Genomic DNA, 25,266 nt, shown 5'->3' with positions numbered 1-25,266 from the left:
TGGTCAGCCGTGTAATTTATAAGTTATAACACCCCCCACCCCGTGTTATTATTCGATTTTCGACGGTATTATTTTATCACTCGAGATAAAATATAACAAAATATGTATTACATAATAATTCCTTAATAGATAACAGAATAAATTAATTGCCATACATTTTTGGAGAGATAACCAAATTGCAGTTGATCTCTTCGGTATTCTTAATGTATATTTCACGATACCTATTTAAAGTCACATTAAAGAGCACATTCGAAAGTTTCATGCGTATTAAAACCATATCTCCAAACTAAATTGATACAGTTTATTATAATAAGAACACTTATATAAACAAAACCATTAAGAGTATGAAACAACACTGTTATATTTATATATGCATTAAAATAGTTCAAAAGTTATTAAAGTATGGCTTGTTTATATATATCGTCTAAAATAAAATAAAATTGTATTTTCTCAATTATTTTAAATCTATTTTCATTTTGAATCGGAGCAGTCGCTAGTCGGACAACAATATAATATTTTATGTTCAGTTCAGATATTAGAATAATTCGTCCATGATGCCAGCGAAGAGAATCGTTTATGGTCAACGGACGGACTATACGGGGGCCTCGTGCGTGAAATTTCTACCGTCGAAATTAAGACATCCCCTAGGTATTAGCCTTTAACAATGAAATCTGAGGATGATAAAAAAAAAATGTGAGTAGGTATTTCCCATTAGTGTGTGATGTGTGCATACAGAAATCGGCCGTGAAGCGAACCTAACTGACGGCACTTGTCCGGAACAATGCCATATTTCAATAAAGTGTGGTTTTTGGATCTCTCTGTGTATTTATATATTATATAGTGCACATCCTTGGAAAATTGATTGTTTTTATTGCTTCTGTGCAAGTAAACAACGATGGGAAACTGAAATCAGCCATTTAATACAATGCTATTATACAGTATTCACTAAACACACTATACAGTATACACACTATAGACAAATGTACGAATATGTTATATGCGTATCTATTTACCGATAATAGTCGCAATACTTGTTCATAGGTAAACCGTTTCAATATCAAATCATATTTTCAACTAATTTAAAACGGCATGAATAGTTCTTATAATTGTTTGTTATAAATAATTACAATAATAAAAAAAAAAAACGATTGTAGCATAGATAATAGTTTATATTTCATAATTACACACAAACACATCAATAATAAGACGATTTCATCAAAATCCTACATCTAAATTTTAATCGTTAACAATTAATAACAGTACTAAATTCGACTGTAAATAACTTGAAAACTCATACTTAAAAATATATTTTTAATAGAGGTTTGTAAATTAGACAGTGAAAAATACATAAAATAGTGACACCATACTAACATTATAGTAAAATATAATTCAACTTTTTAATTTTTAACCAAGAAGTGTTACACTCTTTTCTATGAATAGATAATCGATCAGGTACAAAGATGAGGTACAAAGAAATATCGGTAATAAATTTAATTTTTATGAAGACGGCCGACGAACGGTTTGCCTATGTTGGTGGTGTGCGATAACACCAAGTAAATGCTTACATAAAAAAAAAAAAAAAACACTATTATATCACTACTATATTGTTACAAAGTTTCTCAACATTTTTTGTTAATTTTCTTATATCGATATAAAAGATGCATTAATGCTAATTTGCTTTTACTATGGTGTGATATTTTTCTACTTTTTGTAACAGACTTTTTTTGAGCAGTATCGAAGCGCCAAACGTAGAACACGTGTCCCAATATGTTAATTGTTCGAATTTTTCAAATGAAATAAATTAGTCGTTACTTTTAGTAAATTTATATAACAGTAAGTGAAATTTTCTAATATCACAATATTTAAGTGATCAAAACACTGCTACTAATATTGCAGATCAATAATTTAAATATTATTTATTTTTTTTTTTTTTAAACACTCATTTTTATGATGTGAATTAAATTTTTTAAACGCATTAATAGCTTGTGTATGACGTCAAATGTATTAAGTAATTAAAGCTTCATATTACAAGATGTACCTATAATTTCAATTTTGTTGACGGATCAAGGCTATCGTATTATAAATCGCATACAAATAACTTAAATCAAATAAACGGCAGTTGATTAAACAATAAACCAACGGTAAATAATAATAGCATAATTTATTTGAATGTTACCAATTACATAACATCAGATTCATTAAAAATGTGTTCTGACCACAATTAATATTGTGGCGCTTTTAATAAACATCAAATAGTGCTTAACATACTGCACACTGTACATGGTAAATGTGGTTCATGTAATGTCTTCCAACAGAGAGTCCGTTGACCGTTGTTTTTATATTTTTTTTTTTTTTTTTTTTACTGTTTCTAATTAATTATTATCATCTCCAGTCGTAGGCGTATCTCAGACTTATTGCGTTAACCTCCAAAGTCCACGGCTGCAAACGGCTATGGATTTTACATCACGAAACCAGTATAGGTTCGTTCTGTCGTATAATATATACATATGTGTATAGATATACTATACATGAAATTAAACGCATATTTGTATTAATGTTCTTGTACACGTTATTAGTTAGTGGGCAATAAATTTTAGCAGTCAAACCGGACATTTGGGTGCCTCCTGATAATAATTGATTTGTACACCGGGAAAACTATCTATCGAAACACCTATATAGGTACATCTCGTTTGCCCGTTTCCGACATTACATCATGTTATAAAAAATATATATATATAATATTTATAATACATTACCTGGCATTCACCGATGGGGAATGGCCATCTTCAGACAACGGTTTCCTAGATAAAAAAAAAAAAAAAAAAATTACAAATTAGAAGAACAGTAAAAAATATGTTCTATTGTGAAGTTGATTTCATATATTGTAAAAATTATTGAAAATAGGCACATTTTTTCTCTCTGGTAATTATTACTAAACAAAACACTTCATTCATGACGTAGTTTATAATAATAAATAATAACTCACACATTATAATACGTGTACAATGTACCCGCAGCGTGTAGGTACTTTTATCTGAAAATATACCGCAGATTTATTTTAGAAGTTTTGAATATTATGATTTCAAGGCTAACTTGTTAAATTTTATGTTATTTATTCGCAATATAAACCTAAAGTTAAATAGACAATTAAAAACATTTTGGTGTTTGTTATATGCGTATAGTTTTATTTAAATGTTTTGATATGTTTTAATGTTGTAAAATGTATAATAATTACAATGTCATTATAAATTAATGTCTGAAGAATTATTTCAACCTTTTTTTAAATGAGATTTTGAATAGATATTAAGTTTATATTTTTTGGGACGAAACATTAAGAATATTAAGAAGTATAGTTTCGTCAAAAAATATATCCCACCTCCTACCTACACCTGTAATTTAGATGTATTCATTTGGCATATTATAATATTTGAAATTGGTTATCAATGTTATCATAGTACAAATTCAATAACTATGATTCTAGTTAATACTGTAACTAGCTACTAAATTATATTATAATTATATTATAATGTACACTGTACTTTATTCTTTATTTTTTTATGTGTTTAAAACTTATCCTGTATTCCTGTACAAACATACATTCATTTTTTGGAGATTTCAAATTTGAATTAATTTTTTTAACTTAATTGTTGGACATGGCTTGCCATGTTATTTAATTTGCGTGTGATCACTCATCCGAGAAGAAGCAACCGGAGGAGCGGCTTAACACCAATGTAGAATTGCAACTGGTGCATTCACTTTGCCATGCCATGCCCCAAAATATATAATTAACTCTTTAAAACTGTTATTTTTGTATAGTTAAGAAAATAGAATAAAAATAATATACTACCTATATCATAAAAGCAGTTTATAAGTAGTGAATTTGTGATCATTTTGATGTTATTTAACGGTTTTAAAATTTAAAATTTAAAACTTTTCAAGAAGTATACTGCATATATAATTATATCCTGAAAAATATCTCTTATAAAAATTTCCCTTGTTAAAATAGAATATATATATTATTATTACACGGTTTTTTATATACAAACATCAGCTACTATTTGCTTAGGTATACACGTCATCGTCTTCATTTATACAAATTTTACAAGAATAATTATATATGTATGATAATTATCTAATCTTTATTTATACTTATTTATATGTCACTATGTTAAGTACCTTGTTTTTTTCATGATGGTCATATCAAAAAAAATTAAAACTTATATCATATGTTTAATGTAAAAAAAAATATGCATATATTTACAGATTATTTATTATAAAATGATAGTTGTAAGCAAAAATATCTTCGTTCATTATTTTAATAACCATTGCTAAATTGCATTATTATCCTTTAATTAAATGAAAGCAACAAAAATAATAACATATTATGTGTAGTAAAACCATTTTGAAGCCTTATCGAAGTCTTATGGACTTTTATCAGTAACATATTTTTTATGATTTATATATGTGGTGTAAATTATTTTTTGCTTGAACATGTTTAATATTAAGTAAGCTTCGTTTTTAATTTTTCTTTATTGGTTTGAATATTTATTAATCTGTATGTACTATTTATATTATCGAGGGGATTAATATTATATAATATATAGATTATATTGTGTTATCTGTAGATAAATATACATTTAATTATTAGATATTTCGTGAATAATTCATACAGCGATATTCGGTAAAAAAGAAAAAGAATGTTTACTAAATAATAATAAATTCTTTATTGCACATAATATTATTTGTTTATTTATTTCGTTATAAGATAGTGTTTGACTACCGTCCAGCAGCAATTTTTTAAAGTATTTACCGGTCAATTGGTACCACGCGTAACTATCGTAATTAATAACAAGACATTTGTATTTTTTTTTAAGACATGTAATCTGTATAGGTTTAGTTTAAGTACCCTGGTTACTTTCTAAACGTCACACGGATGAAGATCACGTTACTAATGGATAATAATTAACCACAGATACGGTCACGGTATATATATATATATATATTCACATATTTGTGAGGACACGCGAGCTCTAAACCAAACATTACACTCTCGTAAACATTTATTATAGACGCGAGGTTGATTTTTTTCTTTGAAGTTCCTCCCATTAGATCGTTAATATAACTGTCTAAAAAATGGCCACGCTTATAAAGTACCTGACGACTCCTTATGCCTAGTTAAATAAATGTGTATTGCTTAAACGTTTATAATATATTAGTGGGAATATGGAATTAACATCAGATTTAATGCTAAAGATCTAGTATACTCATGTGCATATTTAAATTCTATGTAATTAAAAATAATAAAAAATGTTTTCATATTATTAATTCACAAATTACCCAAATCACGAGTTTATGAATTATTTAAATAGTTATAATGTATAGAATAACTAATAAATGTATGTTATTCGAATTTTTTAAATTATATTAAAAAACAGAATTATTTAAGAGAATAATATTGCAGATTTGTAAACAGTTGTAAGACTCTAATAACATGTCATATTATAACATATATATTATATATAAATAAATATTATTATTAGATGTAATATAATATGATATTCGTTCGTTCTTTCCAAATATTCTTTTCATGTAAGTTTAAAGGTTAAAAAATAACCACATAGGAATTAAATAATTTAATTATGTACAGTAAAAAATGATGACGTTATTATTATTATTATTATTTATGCAAAAATTGACATTTTTCCTGCCCAATTTATGAATAGGTATAATATAATAAATATTAACCAAAGGTACCACTGAAACCGCACTCGGCACTGCAATCCACTGCAGCTGTATAATACCTATACAACGCAGAGGCGCGTTCGTGAACTGCGCGTTTCTCTAGTAATAATATAACTGTTATAAAAATGACATTGTTGACATATTATTATACACGCCTATGTACAGTACCTATATGACAGTATTAAAAAAACAATATACTTTTTTTTTTTTTAAATCTCGTTAATAATTATTGCCAATAATCGGTCTTAACCGAACGACGCACAATCCAGCGCCACGGTCGTGGCGCGAGCTAAGTAAAAAAAATAAAAGCGGAGGCACGACAGTGTATATTATCTCGAAGCAGGAGTTTCACATTAAAACCGTGTAAATTTCGGTGTTTTTTGTCAGATGAGATAATTAATTATCTACTGAATCAATTTATACCTAGTAAATTGCAAAACATGAGGAAAATCATGCAGATGATCCTTTTGTAAAAATCATAAAAATCGTACTGTTAGAAATTAAGTTATCAAAGGAAACGTGAAACATTTTTAATGAAAAATTATATTGAAATCTGGAATCACGGCGGCCGCTTCTCGCGTTGTCGTGCCGACCGGGAAATAAACACTAATATATGATATGTTAAATAAACATTAATATAATTAATATTTATTATTATTTAGGTATAAATGATAAAAATTGGTGATATCAAAACAAAAACCCTCCGTCTAACTCCGTGTAAAAATTAGCTAAGTAAAAAAAAGAAGAAAAAAATCAAAAAAAAAAATCATTGTATAACCAAAACTTTTTTCGCTTCATATAGAATTTATAAAACCAGTAATTTCAAAGCACTATAAAGATGTGATATCATAAATAAATGCTAAGTAAACTGAATTTAAGTATATTTAGTCTGTTTCGATAATTTATTTACTTGGCGAGGAAATTTTTTACTTCATACGATACAATGATACAATATAAGAACCGTGGCGCTGGATGAATAATTAGACAATAAGACATTATAAATTAAAAATATTACAGTTAACATTTCTATACTAATCAAAATAATACTCTACAACCAATAATAACACTTTACACTGTATACTCTATATTAATACTAAAATTTCCTCGCCAAGTAAATAAATTATCGAAACAGACTAAATATACTTAAATTCAGTTTACTTAGCATTTATTTATGATATCACATCTTTATAGTGCTTTGAAATTACTGGTTTTATAAATTCTATATGAAGCGAAAAAAGTTTTGGTTATACAATGATTTTTTTTTTTGATTTTTTTCTTCTTTTTTTTACTTAGCTAATTTTTACACGGAGTTAGACGGAGGGTTTTTGTTTTGATATAAATAATCTTATACCCACAGTCGTGTGTTACTGATATTTTTCGCTTATAATATTTATATTAAACACGATATTGTTTTGAAATCACGTCACATTACAATCGTACGTACGCCGCAGATATTGTTATACGCGTGTAAGCGTGTGTACGTATACTATGTATCTCGCGCCGTCATTACTCTTACACATTAGCCGACACAGTGGTCGGTGGTGTGTCCGACAATATCGGATGACCCAGAACACAATGCACAAGACGCACGTGCCCGGGCTCATTTGTGCGCTAAGTCACGTATTTACTGGCAGCTGCCATGCCGCGGTACGTGTGTACGCGCGTGTGTGTATATGTCCTCCGCTCGCACAGCTCCCGGTGAAACTTCGACCCTGAACGTTATAATATTTTGCATTAAACTTTCCGTCCGACGTACCACCGCGGCGCGCGTATATATAAACTGACTCGTGCAACACAACTTTTACACCATCTCTCCCTCGGCTGCAGGATGTAACAACAAAAATAATAATAATAATTGTTGTACTTGTACGTAGGTATAATGTACATATATAATTATTATAGGTACCCGCTAATTTTCGTAGTGCAGAATATTATTATTGATGAATACATCTAGAAAAACGCTCGTTATCTCCGAAATGATAAAATAATATTATATGCGCGATAACTGCGGCTATTATAACACCTATGTCCTATATAATATTATAATATGTAGGTAGGGTTTATCATCGTGAAACGGTTTGCTCAAAACCGATAATGAAAGTGGTAGGGAACGACAGTGATGGGAGGGGATTCGGTATACAGGGTTATCTGCGGGTTTAAGGTGACCTCTAAAAAACAAATTAAAAAGCATCGTCCCCTTTACGATTTTATCGTTCGTTGGAAAGCTCAAATATGACTTTGAATAATCGTATTTATTGTACATTTATTTTTCATTAAATGTACCTACCTGAACACGCCTATATTATACAACAGCGTGAATCAGTGGTTCTTAAACTGTAGTCCGTGGCTCCCGTAAGGTTCGCGACACTCATGTCGGGGGTCTACGGGAGCTCATTGGTATAGTTCTGACTTTGACACATATAACGTGAGATATATTTTGTAAAAATACAAAAATATTCGAAAGAAAATTGTTAATAAAGGTTCCGTGATATTTTAAAGTCTTTCACCAAAGGTTCGTATATTTCAAAGAATCGCTGATGTAAGTCGTATAATATATATATTACATATATATTTAATTGTAACGCTTAAAATATTTAAAAATCTCATTCATTACCTCCATTATTTTTTTACATTTAAAGAATATCTAAAATTGATTGTAAAATTAGTTTGATTGGACCTATGCTTGTTTATTCAATTTTATAGAATTAATAAGATGTTATATAATACATTTATTAAAAACTGTTGATTGTAGAATTGTAGAATTGGGTTCCCATTATTTTTATAAATGTTTTAAAATAATAAAAATGAACTTTTGTTATTTTTTATTTAAACTACTTTAACCAAAAAGATATTGCTGTTTTACGATTGTTTTTTTGTTATTATATTAACCACTATAACAGCATACAGTTTCACATACTTTTGAAACTAGAAAACATAATAAAAATTCGTTGGTATGATTATTTTATTATTATCTTAATAGGTGCAAACAGAGAAGCAAGCCAAAACTGAAAATGGTAGCATTAAATTTGTAAATAAACATGTCAATATAAATTTATTAAATTATAGATACAAACACATTATTAAACAGTATTTAAAAATTATATTTATTTTTTGTTTCTTGGTTCATTTTATGTTTTTAAAATACTGAGAAAAAATAAAAGTATTCTACAATAAATAAAAAAATCATTCTGACTTGAAACTGAATCCATTGAGGTTCCTCTGAAACTGGCTTATATTACTTAAAAATTATTCAACAATTGTCAGTAGTACTTCTTTACGAAATGGCGTTAAAAAATAAAAACTTAAACCTTCAAAGTGCATTTATAACTTGATTGGTAATTTTTAAAGGTACTACTGAAATCTTTTTCTGAACCCAATTGACTTAAAAAATCTTTCCCAGAAAAATAATATGTTAATAACATACTAATAAACAAATAAATAAATAACATTTTAAAACAAATATATTCTCCAAAACATTAATATAAAAATAGTATTTATGTAGAAGACGTGATTGAGATAATATTTGAATAAACAATATAATGTGATAACTTTTATAATGATTTAATCTAATAATAGTGTTTTTATTTCATGAAGTTTATATAAAAAAAAAAAAAACACTTTTAATGAGAGTTCATCGTGTTTACTATAATAATGTTTTAAATTTAATAGGTGCATTGATCTAAGTCATCTCAATATCTCAAACAATTATTAAGTACTACATATTAATAATAACTACTTATCACTTATCAATATTTAAAATATATATTTTTATCACCTGCAAGACCAGATTGAGAGTAAATAACATTCCGGTCTTAAATATATTCTCGATTTTTTCAATGACAAAAGTCTATAAGAATAAACAGCCCTAATAAATATTATTAAATAAACTCACTACACGCATGGCGTTTTCCCCATTAACTGACTGGTCTACACCAGCCGGTATCTTTATTACAATAAGAAAAAATAATGTACCGATTATTTTAACCACATTAATTTTTTAAACTTTAAGACGTGAACATTTCTATTTGTATACCGCTCATAGTAAAATATATTCATTCGACAATTTACAAAATATTATTTGGTTACATTAAACTATAAGAAAATCAAAATGATTAAAAAAAAAACTAGAACTAATATAATATAACAAATATTCAAATGTTGATTATTAATTATATCCTGTTATATTCACTGACATAACATAGCAAAATAAAAAGTAATAATTTAGTTTTGTCACAATCTAAAAGTTAATAATTACCTAGGTTATAATATCATAATTTGTAAAGTTATAAGTTAGCCTAGTATGCGTTGTAATGAATGATGATAAACGAAATCAATAAATTTTTGTACTATAGTTTGAAATTTTTAAATGACACCTTGTTTAAAAAATCGTGACTTATTTGTACGGTTAAAAATAGTGTTATTCTGTTCATCATAAAAGATTTATTCAAAATGTTTATCATTACAGATTTTTATTATATACATTTTCCATACAGATATTTGCAACAAACTCGCACACCATACATACGAGCGCGTGCGCGCACACACACACGCATACACAAATCCGGACATACAATTATTTCATTCCGTAAAAGGCTTCACCAGGTTGACGTTCTAACTACGTCCCTCTCCCCTATCATTATACAGTAGTTGACGGTCGTTGTTTTATGCGATTATTTATTATTATTTTTTTTTTTTCATTCTTATTTTCCCCTCTTTTTCTATTTTCTGTCTCTTTTTCATACCTTCCATTTACTGTTTTAATTTGAACGATTGTATTCCAATGTCGCCCTCAGACGACATGCCCACGTTTGGTCGTCTCTCTCCGCTAGCCATTACTCTCATCAAACCAACACTAACCCATCATCCGTCCATCGACGACCGTTGCACGGACAGTAGGTATTTCCACTTTGTTAGTATACACACCATCATAACATATCTATACGGTGTATTCGCGATAGCCGTTTTTGAAAATATTTTTATCTGATGTGCTATTTAATTTGTACAATACCTGTTTGGTTCTGATCTTATAAAATATATATATAATAGGTACTATTGGTAATATAGTAACACATTAATCCGTGAAAATATGATATATATAATATATATATGTACATAATAGCTATAGCTACAGGTATAGGTAGGTACCTGTACACGCATCGTATTACACAAACAAATATGAAATATTTACATGAAAAAAAATATTTGTAGACTACTAAGCAAATTTTCAACGACATATTCAACAATAATAGCACAAATAATATATATTAAGAAATATCTACTTCCCAATAAATTATATTATATGATAAATAGAAAATGCTCTGCACACTATTTTAAACCAAAAACGTATGCTCGATTTCTTACCCAGTAGAATTCTAAGATTTAATACCAAGACGTACCTAGATGTATAGGTATGAAATATATGTTCATATATTAACGGTCTTTATGTGACAAATGTGTGATGGAATATACTGACTTGAAAAGAATAAACAAAATTACCATAACGTACAAAAGTAACGGTTCGGCGAAATGTCCAATGCATTGCACTAATGACCGTAGGTAAAATATGGTTTCAGGTGTATACTAAAATTTCTTTTTTAACATAATAATGAAGATTATGAAAACCCCAGTAAAGTCTATTTGCATAACTGATTTTTGTTTTGTTTTTAGCTCTGGACAAGATGTTTAGCTCATTAGATGTTTTCCTATACATGCTATATTATATTATAATATTATTATAATATACGAGTAGTATAATATACATCATTATATCACTATACAGTATACATACATTTTTAAATTTTGTTACCTACATGAAATTAAATATCTACAATCGGTGAAGTAAAAATTGTATTTTCCGCTATCAATTGCTTCTGTCAATGTGACAATAGAAGAGGAGTTAAAATACGCATTGGATAGCATATAAATCATTGATCCTGGGAGTTGGGACCATTGTACTGGTCTCTCTATAAAAACAACATTATCTCGTAATGTTTATTTAAGACTGTCAAAACATAAATATTACTCACGATTGACGACGGACAATAGAAATTACCTGTAGAAACGATTGTTTATATAAAGGGACCAGAAAATTCTGCAGTAGTACCTAGTATTCATTTCGGGATTATTTATTGAATACGGTTAACGGTATATAAATGGGGGACACTAAGGGATACCATGGGAAATTGTAAATGAAAATGATATTGGACATAAATTTTATTTTCTTATTCTAACCAATGCCAAGTCGATGCAGATATTACTATTATGTTATTGTAAATACCAAGCATCGAAAGATACCTAAATTTAAACTAACAGAATTAACGTTGGCTATAGTACATTTTCAAAAATTTAAAACTATATTTGTGTTGTGTAATTTAATTATCTTTAATTAATATAATATTATTATTGTGTTTGATTAACTAAAAAATAAAATAATAATTATCTAATACTTATTATTTTTTATGCTAATGGTTCTTAAAGGGTTGAACGTATCTCTTACCTCCTAACTACACTGATCTATTTACATATTTTTTCATTGGAATTTTTTGTTAATACCGAGTAGAATAATATATCTTATAAACTAAAAAACCTAACTTTGAAATGTAGGTATATGGTTATTTAGTAACTTACTTATTTATATTTTTTAATATTATACGATAAACAATTTCTAGTACAAATACATATTAAGACTTGTTTACTACAAAGAATTAGTTATAGTGATGATATACTCATTGGATGTTAAAAGAATAAGATAAGAAAAATAATTGAGTTGTGATTTTATAATTCCATTGTTGATCAACCTAATTTTAATAATGAAACCTAAACATAGTACATTTCATTTTTATAATATATTATAGGTATTTTAATTGAAACATTAAATATATATATATGTATAACATGTTTAAGATTTAAATAATCGTAATTTGGATATTTGTTCAAATTATTAATTATTGTATGAACGAGTATAATAAGTACTATTATTTTTATATGGATAAATGGTTATTATAATTTGTGAATTAATTTAAAATCGTTATTTAATGTACGTATATAACTAAGTTTTTATAATGATTTTAATTTTTGGTCAACAATTTATAAACAGTAAAATATTTTTAAACTATAATCAGTGATATCATAAAATATAAGTAGGATGTGCAGTATTAAAAATTTAATAATGTACAAAAGTCGTCTCAAATAAGTTATAAAAATATCTATACATTATATACATAAGATAAAAATATAAACGTTTAAAAAAAGAATTAAATACACGGAGTAACAATCATGTTTGTGTCATTTATCATCGGTAAATATGAGAAAATGTAGTACATACAAGTTAAATCGTTCAATTTTCCAATCGATTTCATGCGATTATTGGTACACAAAGAATTAGTTACAGGGAACAAGGGTAAAAAAATTGTGAATAGTTTTTGAAAAATAAAAATAATTGTATTAACGTGTAACGAAAAACCGATGTCTCATTATACTCTGTTATTACGGATGGCTTAATCATTTGTCATCTTATACCACCGGTTGAATCTCCCATCAACAACGATTATAAATCTGTATTATAATCGCGCAAAAGAATTTTCTATCTGTCGATTATTTTTTGAACGCCATGCGTGACACTGATAAATATGCGATGAATCGTTACGAAAATTATTTTCAAAACCAGATGTTTGTTTAAAATGCGAATATTCTTGATACAAAAAAAAATAAGTACGGTTTTGGTCGAATCACTGTGCGTAAACGGTTAAACTTGATGATTCCGAAGCAATAATAATAATATACGTAATAATAAAAGAAGCGTAGTGATCATATTATCGTTCAGCTCTAATCTAAACGCTCGTTTGATACCACAGTCGAATAATATCATAAAAAAAAAATACCTAATAAAAATTACCTATAACCAAAATTTCCCACGCGCTTCGCGTCAATAATATAATAATATGTGGTAAATGTTGTACTATATCATAGTCATATATGCAAAATTATTACGACGTATCCGTTTAATGCAGATGCCTTATAATATGTGTTCCCATACGGTACAATCGTTTTCGACGTCGTCGTCGTCTATTGGACGGAATTTTCAAGTACAACATAAGTACATACCTGCAGCATAATAATATTGGGTAATTGTTCGAAAACAACGCCGCCTATGTTGCGTGCGATAGTAATCTCCGATGAGCACACATTTCGTACAAATAAATAAATAATAAGAAGGAGAAAAGAAAAAAAGACCGTTGCTCCAAAACGGGGCGTTTCGTTTTGGAAAATCGCTTTTAACCATCCGTCATTACAGGTGTTTGTTTTCTATTAATTTCATTACGTGACCAGTGTTCCGATGGCATAATATCATCTTATGCACGGGTATAATATATATATATATTGTATTTTATTATATATACACAATAGATTATAATATAAATATACGCGCACGCCCGCCCGCGCCCGAATGATCCCATCGCGTTTTCGGCATAATTATTCTATTGGTTGAACCAGAACCCGGTGCAGAAACCGATGCGTTGTTCAAAAAACGAAATGCATATTAAATGTAATAGCAACGTTAGGTCGGATGGGTCTTATTTTTATTTCTTGTATATAGTAAGCTGTTTACCGGGCGAAAATAATACGAGTCTCACGATCCTGATCCCGCGCAGGTCGCGTAACATTATATACCTCCTAATGAATAAACTCGAACTGCAAAGAATAATAATTATCGAGAGCTATATAAATATTATATTATATAGGTACATAATTTCGTTCTTAATCAATTAAGTCTCGGTTGAAACTCGTCTTCCATAACGAATAATCAAATCCATACATAAATAATACTATAAATCATTGCTTTAACGACGAAAATTATCAAAATGAATGAAAAAAAAAATGATATGCAAATGTCTATTTACGTATTTACCTACATATAATATACATATTTAATTCAAATCAAAATATACTAAATAAAACATTTAAAAGTTGTGTCAATATTGATTTGACGTCTGAAGACCCTAAATATAGTTAGTTAAATACAGTTATATTTCCAATTTGAATTATAGAAGCGTTTATGTATACATTTAATTGAATAATAAGATACGTACATACATACATATTTTTTAACTTTTTTTTAAATAATTAAGTGTTAAATTTTAGATTTCAAAAAAAAGTGATCGAGTACACATTATTTGTAAAACTAAGAAATATACAGAAAAATTAATCATAATATAATACATTAGTAGAGATACCTATATTTTGACGTTAAATAATAAATCAATATTTTATAATATCGGTTTTAAATATACTTTATCTGTTACATCACAATAAATTTAATTAGGTACATGAACTATTAACTTGTATATTCAACGGTACGATTACAAATCAAAATCATTTCGAAATTAATAAAATAAGTTATAGTTAACTAAAACTTATCGGGCTGTTTTAAGTTAAACTGTTATAGTAGATTACTTAATAAAATGGATCCAGATGAAACCATATTGTAGACGATTATGAAACGATAATATAAGCGAATCGTGTTATTTCTATAAAGCGTTAGATGCCTACAGGAGATTTTCTGACAAAATGAAATTCCGGTCGTTGTGAATATAAAGGGCAAATATTTCCATAATAAACGATAGGGAAGGAAAAAAAATCACGAAATTCCATATTATTACAATTGAGTTCGTAATTTTTATTAAAACGTTCAATTCCATTATACTTATACTATTATATAATATTATAATATGCAGTTATTTTCAATGGGAGACTTAGCATAACATTTAAGCTAAAAAAAATTATGCATACCTCTCGGGCCAACACAGCGATTCTTCTCTATACCTGAAATAAATAAAATAATTATTATTATTGGCGTTTGTAATGGAGCTCTCACAATTAACTACATATTTTTGTCAGTGTAATATTTTGAATATAATTAATTAGAGTTTCACATTATAGAACATGAAAACAATATTTTTTTAAACTTGTAAATATATATAATTATGATGTTGAATAGAATTTTCCACAAAACAAACTAATAATAAATTTAATATTTTCATTGATTATTTTTGATGGATTATCGTTTGTACCAAAATGTAATAATAATTTTTAAATACAAAATATAAGTACACAATTAAAACCAAGAGATGATTAATACATATTCAAAAGTAATTAGCGTCTTACGTTTAAAAAGAAAATTACCGTGTAGGTCGTATATATTATTAATTAAATATGGTGTAATTTTATTTTTGTTCGTTCGATCGACAAAACCGGTTCCATTTTTCAATAACTAATATTTTAATAATAATAAATTTAAATCTCCACGATGAGCTCATTTTTTTCAGCGATTCATTTTGACTGACTTAAATAATATAGTGAAAACCTTTTTCAACGAAACTGCGCGATCAGAACGAATTGTTTCACACGGTTGGACAGTTCGAACAAAATTCCTTTATGTTTTAGTAATGAACTATATATATATAATATATATAGGTACATCGAACACAATCAAATGTTCACTATATTATATCTACTCGAATTTATCTCAAACTATTTTCTCCTGGTTTTTTTGTTCCGTGTTCTGCATAGATATCAAGTGAGAAATTTGCCAAAACGACCGATATTGTTACGATATCAATCAATACCATATATTATGTTCATACTATATTGGTATACCGCTATACGGCGTATACGGTTTTTAACGTCACATATAATATATACAATGTGCATGCGCACATATTGTTCTCTTTGCTGCATAATATTACACAATACACATCATCACTGGATAAGTAACGAGATTTTAAAGCCAAGAGAAATATTGCAAATATTTATACTTTATAGGTATAGGTACATTTCAATAGGGATGAAATTGAAATTGTAATTCACTTTTGGCCCATTTTCTTGTGCACATATGTAATGTATGGAAAAAATCGCAGATACTTTAAAACACTTGCCACCGCCGTAAACACGTGTCGCCGAGAAAATACTGAGTATAATATTTCCTATCTGTTTATGTGCATACATTTTGGGGTGGGTTATGGGCGATATTACACACACCCTGGCGTATACTACACACATGTAGGTACCTATATAGTGCGTTATCTCTTGAAAATCTCACGGGTGTCCAAACCAACGATTTATTTTTATTGTTCATCGATTACAATCTGCCGGCACCATCCGTAACAGGTTGCGCGATAACTCATATAATACACGATATTATTATACACCTACTATAATATATCGATGTTAATCTCCGCGACATCTTAATTTTCTTAACGTTTTTGTTGTTACCCCGAAACATGTGTCAAACGCAACTTATTCGGTGGGGTGAGGCAAATTGGACGCGACTTTGGAAATTAATTAGTAACAAACCCGGGTCCACCACGTGTGCGTTATGGACCTTAACGATTGTTTTAATCGTTGTTTGAATGTCAGCGAGGGAGTTATTCCCCGTCGCTACTTCAACCACAAACACTACATGTGTGTATGTATTGAATACAATAATCAAAAAAAAAAAAAAAAAAATGGACACATGCGCTTTTACAAGAGGGACACAATAAAGTACATTGCCACAACAGTAAAGAAGGTTTGTTGACATTTAAAATTGAAATGTTGACGACTTTAATGAACAAAAGCAATTAAGTAGTTAAATTGATTTGATTTAGGAATGCAATCTTCAAATAAAATTTATCTTAATATTAATAGCAAACCGATAAAAAGAAATATGTCACAATGTGTAATTAAAGATAATACAATAGACTCATAATTTATTTTACACATTAGATATACTGTGGCAATACAGTTAATGAATTACACAAACAACATGCTTTTCAAAATATAATTCCATTCAAATTCAGTAACGATATTCTTCCTGCTAAAAGATAACACTCAGACTTTTTAAATTATGACAATCAGTGACGTACCTATTTATTAATATTAAATCTTGAAAAATTTTAATTTAAGTTGTAATTTTGTAAACATAAATACTAACCTTAAATATTAACGCAACCTAAATATTGATTGTAGTACTACATAGTATATACACGTAAAAATATGCAAAGTAGCAAAGTACCTACTAACGGCACTCGGCAGTTATCACAAAATCCTGCCCATATACTAATAAAATTTATGTTTGACAAAAACATACTATTTCAGACCGACATCGATAAAGTCGATTTTTCTTTATACTTTCACAACTATTTTCTCATCAAGTTAATTACCTGTGGGACTAATGTTGCATTGTATAGTGGTATAAGCCTAATAAGGTTTTATAACTTTTCCAATAGCGGACAGGATATCGGTGGTGTGCATGTATAAAATCGGTAGGTACCACAGTTTATTCTCAATTCCTTAGAGGCTTTTCGACGAGTGTAAAAAAACCCTCAAGTCATTTTTTTTCAGCTTTAAAAATTAATCCCATTAAAGTGAAGACTTCGTTCTTATTGCACGGTAGGGTAAGTAGAGTGACGTCTTTTCTGTGCAGCCTGCGGTGTATATAATATATTCATGCGGTTTTCTCTTTCATAAGCACCTCTGATATTTTCGAAATATGCACTCCGCCGTCGCCCCCGGAGTGATTTGCATTACAGAAGAAAAACAATCTCAAGTAAATCCGATATGAGGGGTGTTAGATGAGCACACTGTTACTACCAACGAGTTTTAAAGCTCCAGCAAAGTGCAATTTCAGTGGAACAAGACAAAGCTACACATGTTTTGAATTTTCTTTGATTTATGGGTATATTATTTGTGTGTATAATATAAGGTGACACAAGAGTTATGTATATAGTTTATTCATAACTACATAAATAATATTATAAACCAGTGTGACGTATCGATAATAATATGTATTATTTAGAATTAAATGATAAACGTCTATATAAATATTATGCGATGTACCTCACGACGTAGTAGTGATCTATCTGTATCGTTTTAAAATAAAGTACACATACCATGTATCTAATAATGATACATTAGTCAGAAAATATAAAAATTGGAATATTTTTTTATCATAACTATGTTTTTAAATTTACAAATAAAAAATTATACTTTGAATTTCTTATATATTGTAAAAATAAAAAATATACAATATAATTTAACAAAATAACTCAATCAAAAAAAAATACACACCTATATAAAATGTAGGTATTTTTTATCAAAATATTTACGTGTTTAAATTGGTATGGATTTTTATTTACGTACTCTTCCTTCGATTATATTTTAAAAACTATATTTTGCAGAGAGTTAAAACAAATGTAGGAATAGGAGTAACACTGCTTTTTTATTACCATTTTTATTTCATGTTCAATATTATCTAAAATTACTTTGTCTCGAACTAAATTTGAAGCATAATACGTTCGTTGTTTGATTTATTCGAATAAATCACGATGAAAAATAACAAAACATGTTTCGGCCCTAAACTATTTGTTTGACTGTTTATTTACATATTATAAATACACGTACTGCAATAGGTATATACACGACGCACGATTTTATATTAGCTATTTTGTGTGTGTGTGTGTGTACAATAGAATCGGAGAAGAATAAGAAATGGAAAAAATATTTGATAATGTGTATCATGCGTGGTATGGGTGAATAGTATAATGACAGCGATGTGTATGCGGCGTTTTGGTGGAGGTGGGTCCAAACACCTTCGTCGGAAACCACTGAAGCAGCGTCCAGCAGTCTGAAGCCAAAAAATATGAAAGGAACAAAATGTAATTATCGGTTGTGGAGGACCGCAAATTACCCAGGACAGACGTATAGAAGTACTCACACATCGCACAATGGTGTAAATAATTATTACCGTACGTACAATCCGAATTTCCCACCTCTAGAATCGTGGATTATTGTAATCATTCGGACGAAGTCATTGTTTTTTGTTTTTTTTTTTCATTTTTTTTCTTCCCTCCTCGGTCCGACATACGTGACGGTTCCCTTCATTACTCGTCGTGACCGATACGCAGGTGTACGATACGGAATTACCGATGTACGTTTTGGAGATAATAAATGCTCTTCTCTATTATACTTTCAGGTATTATAGGTGTACGTACATATAATATGCGCATATGTTTATAAGATCGAACCGAATAATAGATATGTGTGCCGTGAAAACAGTTTTCAAACTTATATATTCCTACCATATTATATATTAATGACGATCAACGATCAGATATGTGTTTGCCAGTTAAATATAGACTACAACACTCCTTTGCGGACAAATTTTATAATACATTTTAACTCAGGGTTGAATTTAATTGCGTAACTACATTTTTAAAATATTCTTGAAATTATTTGCCATCTAACAAAAATAGAGTAACGATAAAATACTTCACGTATATTATTATGGAAATTTTATAATATAATAATATTTGTTATATTCAGCAAGTTATAGATATCACATAAACAGATGAATTTTCGTGAGAATACTGTTATAATATATAATATTTTTTTGATATTATATTTTCATGTTTTTTTTTTTACCTAAAACGGTACAGAATATGTTATAGGTACTAATTACATACTTTGTATAATATTAACTATAGGTATAAACAGTAATAACTAATTTAGTATTTAACTTAAAAACCAATAAGTTAAATTAAATTTATCTTTATGTATCAGTTACTGAAAAATAAATTTGAGAATATAATATTCTTCTATAAAAGGAAAAATGCAAGCAACAAATAGTCAATATGTTATTGATAGCAAAAGTCGATAATCTAATAAGTCTTGACCTCTTAAAATGAATTCAAAAAATTAATAATTTTTTAGATGCTATTAATCTATTAATATATTTAATCATTTTCTATTACAATTAATTCATATTTATAATGTCATTCTACTTTTTATAAACTTTTGTTGGCACAACAAAATATATCTAAAATGATGATCGACACTTGAATGTTCACAATTACATCGATAGGTAGTTGATAAGATATAATATAAATTCCTTAAAACTAGCTACGGTCACTAATAGCATATTATTAAAAAAAATAACTGGTTTCATAATTATTAATATTCAAACTTAAATAAACACAGACACAATAAATACTATAGAGGTACGCAATTGATTATACGTCTGAAACTCGCGAAAAACACACTTCGTTTTTCTAACTGCATATCGCATACTTAAGATTTTAAGAATCGTACTGCATAAAGGTATACATTTTTTTAGGTGTTCTCAGTAATATAAATATATAATATATTATATTCAATAGCTTATTAAATAAACGAATGAATTGATTTCATTATTTATCTAATAATATTTAATGTTTAATATACATATTATCACTTATTATCACTATGTATAATCGTAAGAGTACTAACTTGATATACAGAAACTAATTCAGTTCAAAACGGTTAAGCAATTATTTTTCTTCTTTTCAAAAAATTATTATAATTTTTGTAAATAATATTGTTCCAGAAATCGTATAAAAGAGTTTATATAAAATTATATTTTTGCTATGATCGTAAGGAATAATCGATCGTACAGATTATATTTTCTCAGAACCAACATCCTATAGATGTCTATTATACATACCCATACGGCATACAGTATACACGCATACCTATATATTATATATTTACATATATGTTTTATTATAGTATATCACAATAACATACATTGTATAGAACTATATAGAATATGTTAAAATCATTATAACTTAATGATTCTGTCACGCATCAACAATAGTTGTTAAAAATATTTTACACTGTGTTTGTTCATTGCGAATTCATATATCGTGATTATAATATTAATATATTATTATTATGCCGTTGACAAACTATACGGTACTATATACGTGTTTATACGCGCGAGTTTCAGTTAAATAACAAACATGACACATCACATATCAGTCAAGTCAAGCAGTTGCACGCACGCGACCCGGCGAATTGCATGTAGAATGCAAATTAGTATGCACACGGTGCAGGTCTCAACTGTTTCGAGTTTCTATTTTGATTGGCTACCAATAATATAGTATAATAAATCCATTGTAAATATTTATGAATTAAAATACCATCACACTATCGCAATGTTTTCATAGTGTACAAAACTTGGATTTCAATTTACCATATACAATATACATGTATGATGACTTTTATCTGAACGGAAGTCTTGAACAGAATAGAGGTTATGATTTTACAAAATCAGCTCCAATAAATTAGATTCACATATAATCATATTATTGTACTTCGATTTATACACGGAGTGTTACTTGATCATACATATACATACATATATTTGAATAATTTCTGACATAAAGGAAAAATAAACCCGACGATAACGATATAAAGTATCGAAGCAAATGAAATTACTCTCTCAGTAACGAAAATATTTCAAAGCTATCATTCGATTTATTTTATATTATTGTTATGAATTAAATATAACATATATACTACCTATAAGATATATATTAAGACTATTATGTAATTTATGTATTATATCTGTTACCTACGCATAAATTCTGCTCTGATGAACACTTAAATACAAATAATAGAAAATATTACGTTTAAATTATAAATCCAATTATATGATAATATCTTATATCACACACTGTCGGTAAATTAGTGTAATAAGTAATAATTCAAAAATATTTTATTTCCAAAGTTACTCATAATAGTCATAATTTATTACGTATAGTAAAATGTCTGTCCTTAAAAACACACTTTTGGAGTATCTATATGCCTATTTACAATTTACTATAACTACAATCTACATTTATTAACATACAATACTGAATATTATGCGGTATCTTTATTATTAGATTGTATTTCAAATATTTTTTGTGTTACGACTTATGAGCGAATTAACTTTTTGTTGTGCGTTAGCATATTATTTTATCAACTTTTTATTTATTTTTTAGAATTGCCATAATTTTCGGATAAAACTATACCCATAATATTGATAAATTATTACTTATTATCGAGTGTTTTATGGTAATTTTGTAAATATTTTATATTCATATACCTACGATGTAGAATATATTTTATTTTATTTTTTTTATAATATTTTCACGCTTAGTGTTGTAGAGTTATATTTTATTATGTCATATTATCAAAACATATTATGAAAATCCTAAATACACGCATCACATGCTGCAGTTTATCAAAAAGGCTTTCAACAAAATAGTTGCAATGGTTTAAAAAAAAAAAAAACCACTATTTTTTTTTCTATTTAATTTCCAATTTTTGTAACACAAATATTTACGGTCACCCCGTGTCTCCGTATATGAATAACATCACATTACACGGGGTAATCGAAATATATTTTATTTTAAAATATTATACGTTACAAACAATTTACAAAATATTTAATATAAATTTGTCTGCCGTCGTATTAAATTGTATACTTATTACAATATACATACATAATATAACCCACGTTATTTGGATGGCAATATTGGCAATAATAATTACATGTAAGTCTTTCACTCGGTCACACATGTTATGATAATATGATGTACACACCGCGGCAGAGGAGTTGAGAATTTGCAATGGCACTGATATTATACGGGACTGACAACAACGGACGGACAAGCCCTATAAACAGACGCGTCTGCTTGGGACCAGTTTTCGAGTCTCGTTTTTCCGTAATGGTCTATTCGCTTCGCTTCTGGATAAAAAACCGTCGTGGTTACAATATGGCTATACATATATGTATACAAAATGCTATAAAACGCTACTTATCTTTTTTTTTCTTTCTTATATTTTCTTATTTACCTCGAATTTTTCTTGCCTATTTTTTTCCCCCGGCTTACGACATCCCAAATAGGGCCTGATCGTGTTAATTATCTGTATCCGAGGTACGGCCGGGAGTAATTAAAAATCCGTGACGCGACATAATTGAAATTGAATCGGATTAACAATGGCCAGACAACAGTCGTCATACGCATTAGACACGAGTCCAATAAAGAATCGGCTGATAATCCTTAATTTTTTTTTTTTTTATTATTCCGTCTTCGACGTCAGAAAAAAACGGAAAGAGGTATGCAATTTATGTAACATTACCATTTGTGGGACCCAAAAGCCTGTAGGCAATCGACATGTTAAAATAGTATTCAGAAAAGAAATGTGTACGTTTTTTTTTTGTACTTTAAAATTTTTTGAGGTCACCTAGTTCGACCATACAATGGGCTGAGACATATTTGTGTCTTCCTGACGCTTTGACGATCTGATATAGTGACAAGTTTAAGATTAAAAATATACAGGACGACTAGGACGAGTTTATTCGGTTCATAAATAGTCGTTAAAACTAACGCTTACAAATCCAGACAAATATTTCATTAAACTCGGAATTTGTAATTTTGCACACTATAAAACAACCTATACAGTGTTGTAGGTAAATAGATATACCATTAAACTGTCATTTATAAATGCATAATAAAAAAAATATAATTGAACAATTTTAAATAGCCATATAGTTATATAGGTACTAGCAGGAACCTCTATACAATTTGTGTAGGAGTAGACTTCTTTTTCTGTCGGATAATATTTTTGAATATTATATACATATATCAATATAGTAGGTACCAATATAATTATTAATTTATGTTAATATTAGTAAAATAAATAATTTTTAAAATTGAAATTTTATGATAAACATTTTTTATTTTATTATATTATTATGATTGAATACAATTACAGTCAAGTTTTGTATACATGCTAATATGTGTCCAAAGTTTTAGGTGTGGTTTGACCCCTATGATATGTTTTTTAAATGAAAATGCGTTGTGCAAATGTTTCGAGGTTGTTAATAATAACTATATAATGTGTAAACATTTTAAAAACTTCTACGTTTCATATAATATACTCTACAAATGTTAAGTACGACATGTTAATTTGGCTGTCTTTTATTTTATTGCTATATATTCCTTAAAATTACAAATTTATTCTGAAAACTAAACAGAGTTAGATAACGGTTAAAATAAAAAACCGATAGCACAGAATTCGGAGGATAAGTTTGTACATTTTCAATAGCCATTCATGTAGGTTGAAAATATCAGGTAATGGTTTACGGTGTGTTAAACTGCGTGTTAACGGTTCTTTCTAAGCCCTTATATGGGGTGTCTAATGCATCTGAGCAAAGGCCATTTTTGTGTTCAAGTATGGAATAAAATTTTAAGACCAAAAAACTACTTCCTTGATATACAGCAGTGGTTATCTTTTACATTACGTCTATACCCGTAAATATCTGTTTATTTTGTGTCTACTCGTTAAAATGTTAACATTATAATAGTAATACAAAATTCATAGGTTAGTCACTATTTGAATCCCGCACAAAAGGTTTTTGTCTGAAAATAATGTTTTTTATTTGTTCAAATAAAAAACCGTGAATTACTGAAAAAAAGACTTTAATAAAATGTCCTTGATTAAAAAAGGAAAAAAACGTTACTCTGTATATAGCCAAGCGAATTTGCCTGCGTAATTTAATAGCTACTGGTGTGAAGTAATTTATCGGCGTTCGACGACAGTATTTCTAACATATGCCATTACCCGTACACGACTACTATGGAAGAATTAACCAACAAAACACGATAGTTACGTCTG

The 25,266-nt window shown here is 28.2% G+C and overlaps 1 protein-coding gene across 1 annotated transcript in view; it reads right to left on the bottom strand.

Annotated features, from left to right (window-relative positions):
• Nucleotides 1-25,266, bottom strand: part of LOC114121600 (protein trachealess-like) — a 120,362-nt gene that overhangs the window by 83,342 nt on the left and 11,754 nt on the right. Inside the window, 2 exon segments of the mRNA XM_050198433.1 lie at nt 2,757-2,801; nt 15,532-15,564. Of these exon segments, the coding sequence (XP_050054390.1) occupies nt 2,757-2,801; nt 15,532-15,564 (78 nt within the window).

Source organism: Aphis gossypii, chromosome 1, assembly GCF_020184175.1.
Source record: "Aphis gossypii isolate Hap1 chromosome 1, ASM2018417v2, whole genome shotgun sequence".
NCBI lineage: Eukaryota > Metazoa > Arthropoda > Insecta > Hemiptera > Aphididae > Aphis > Aphis gossypii.
This window is presented reverse-complemented; position numbering and strand designations above follow the sequence as displayed.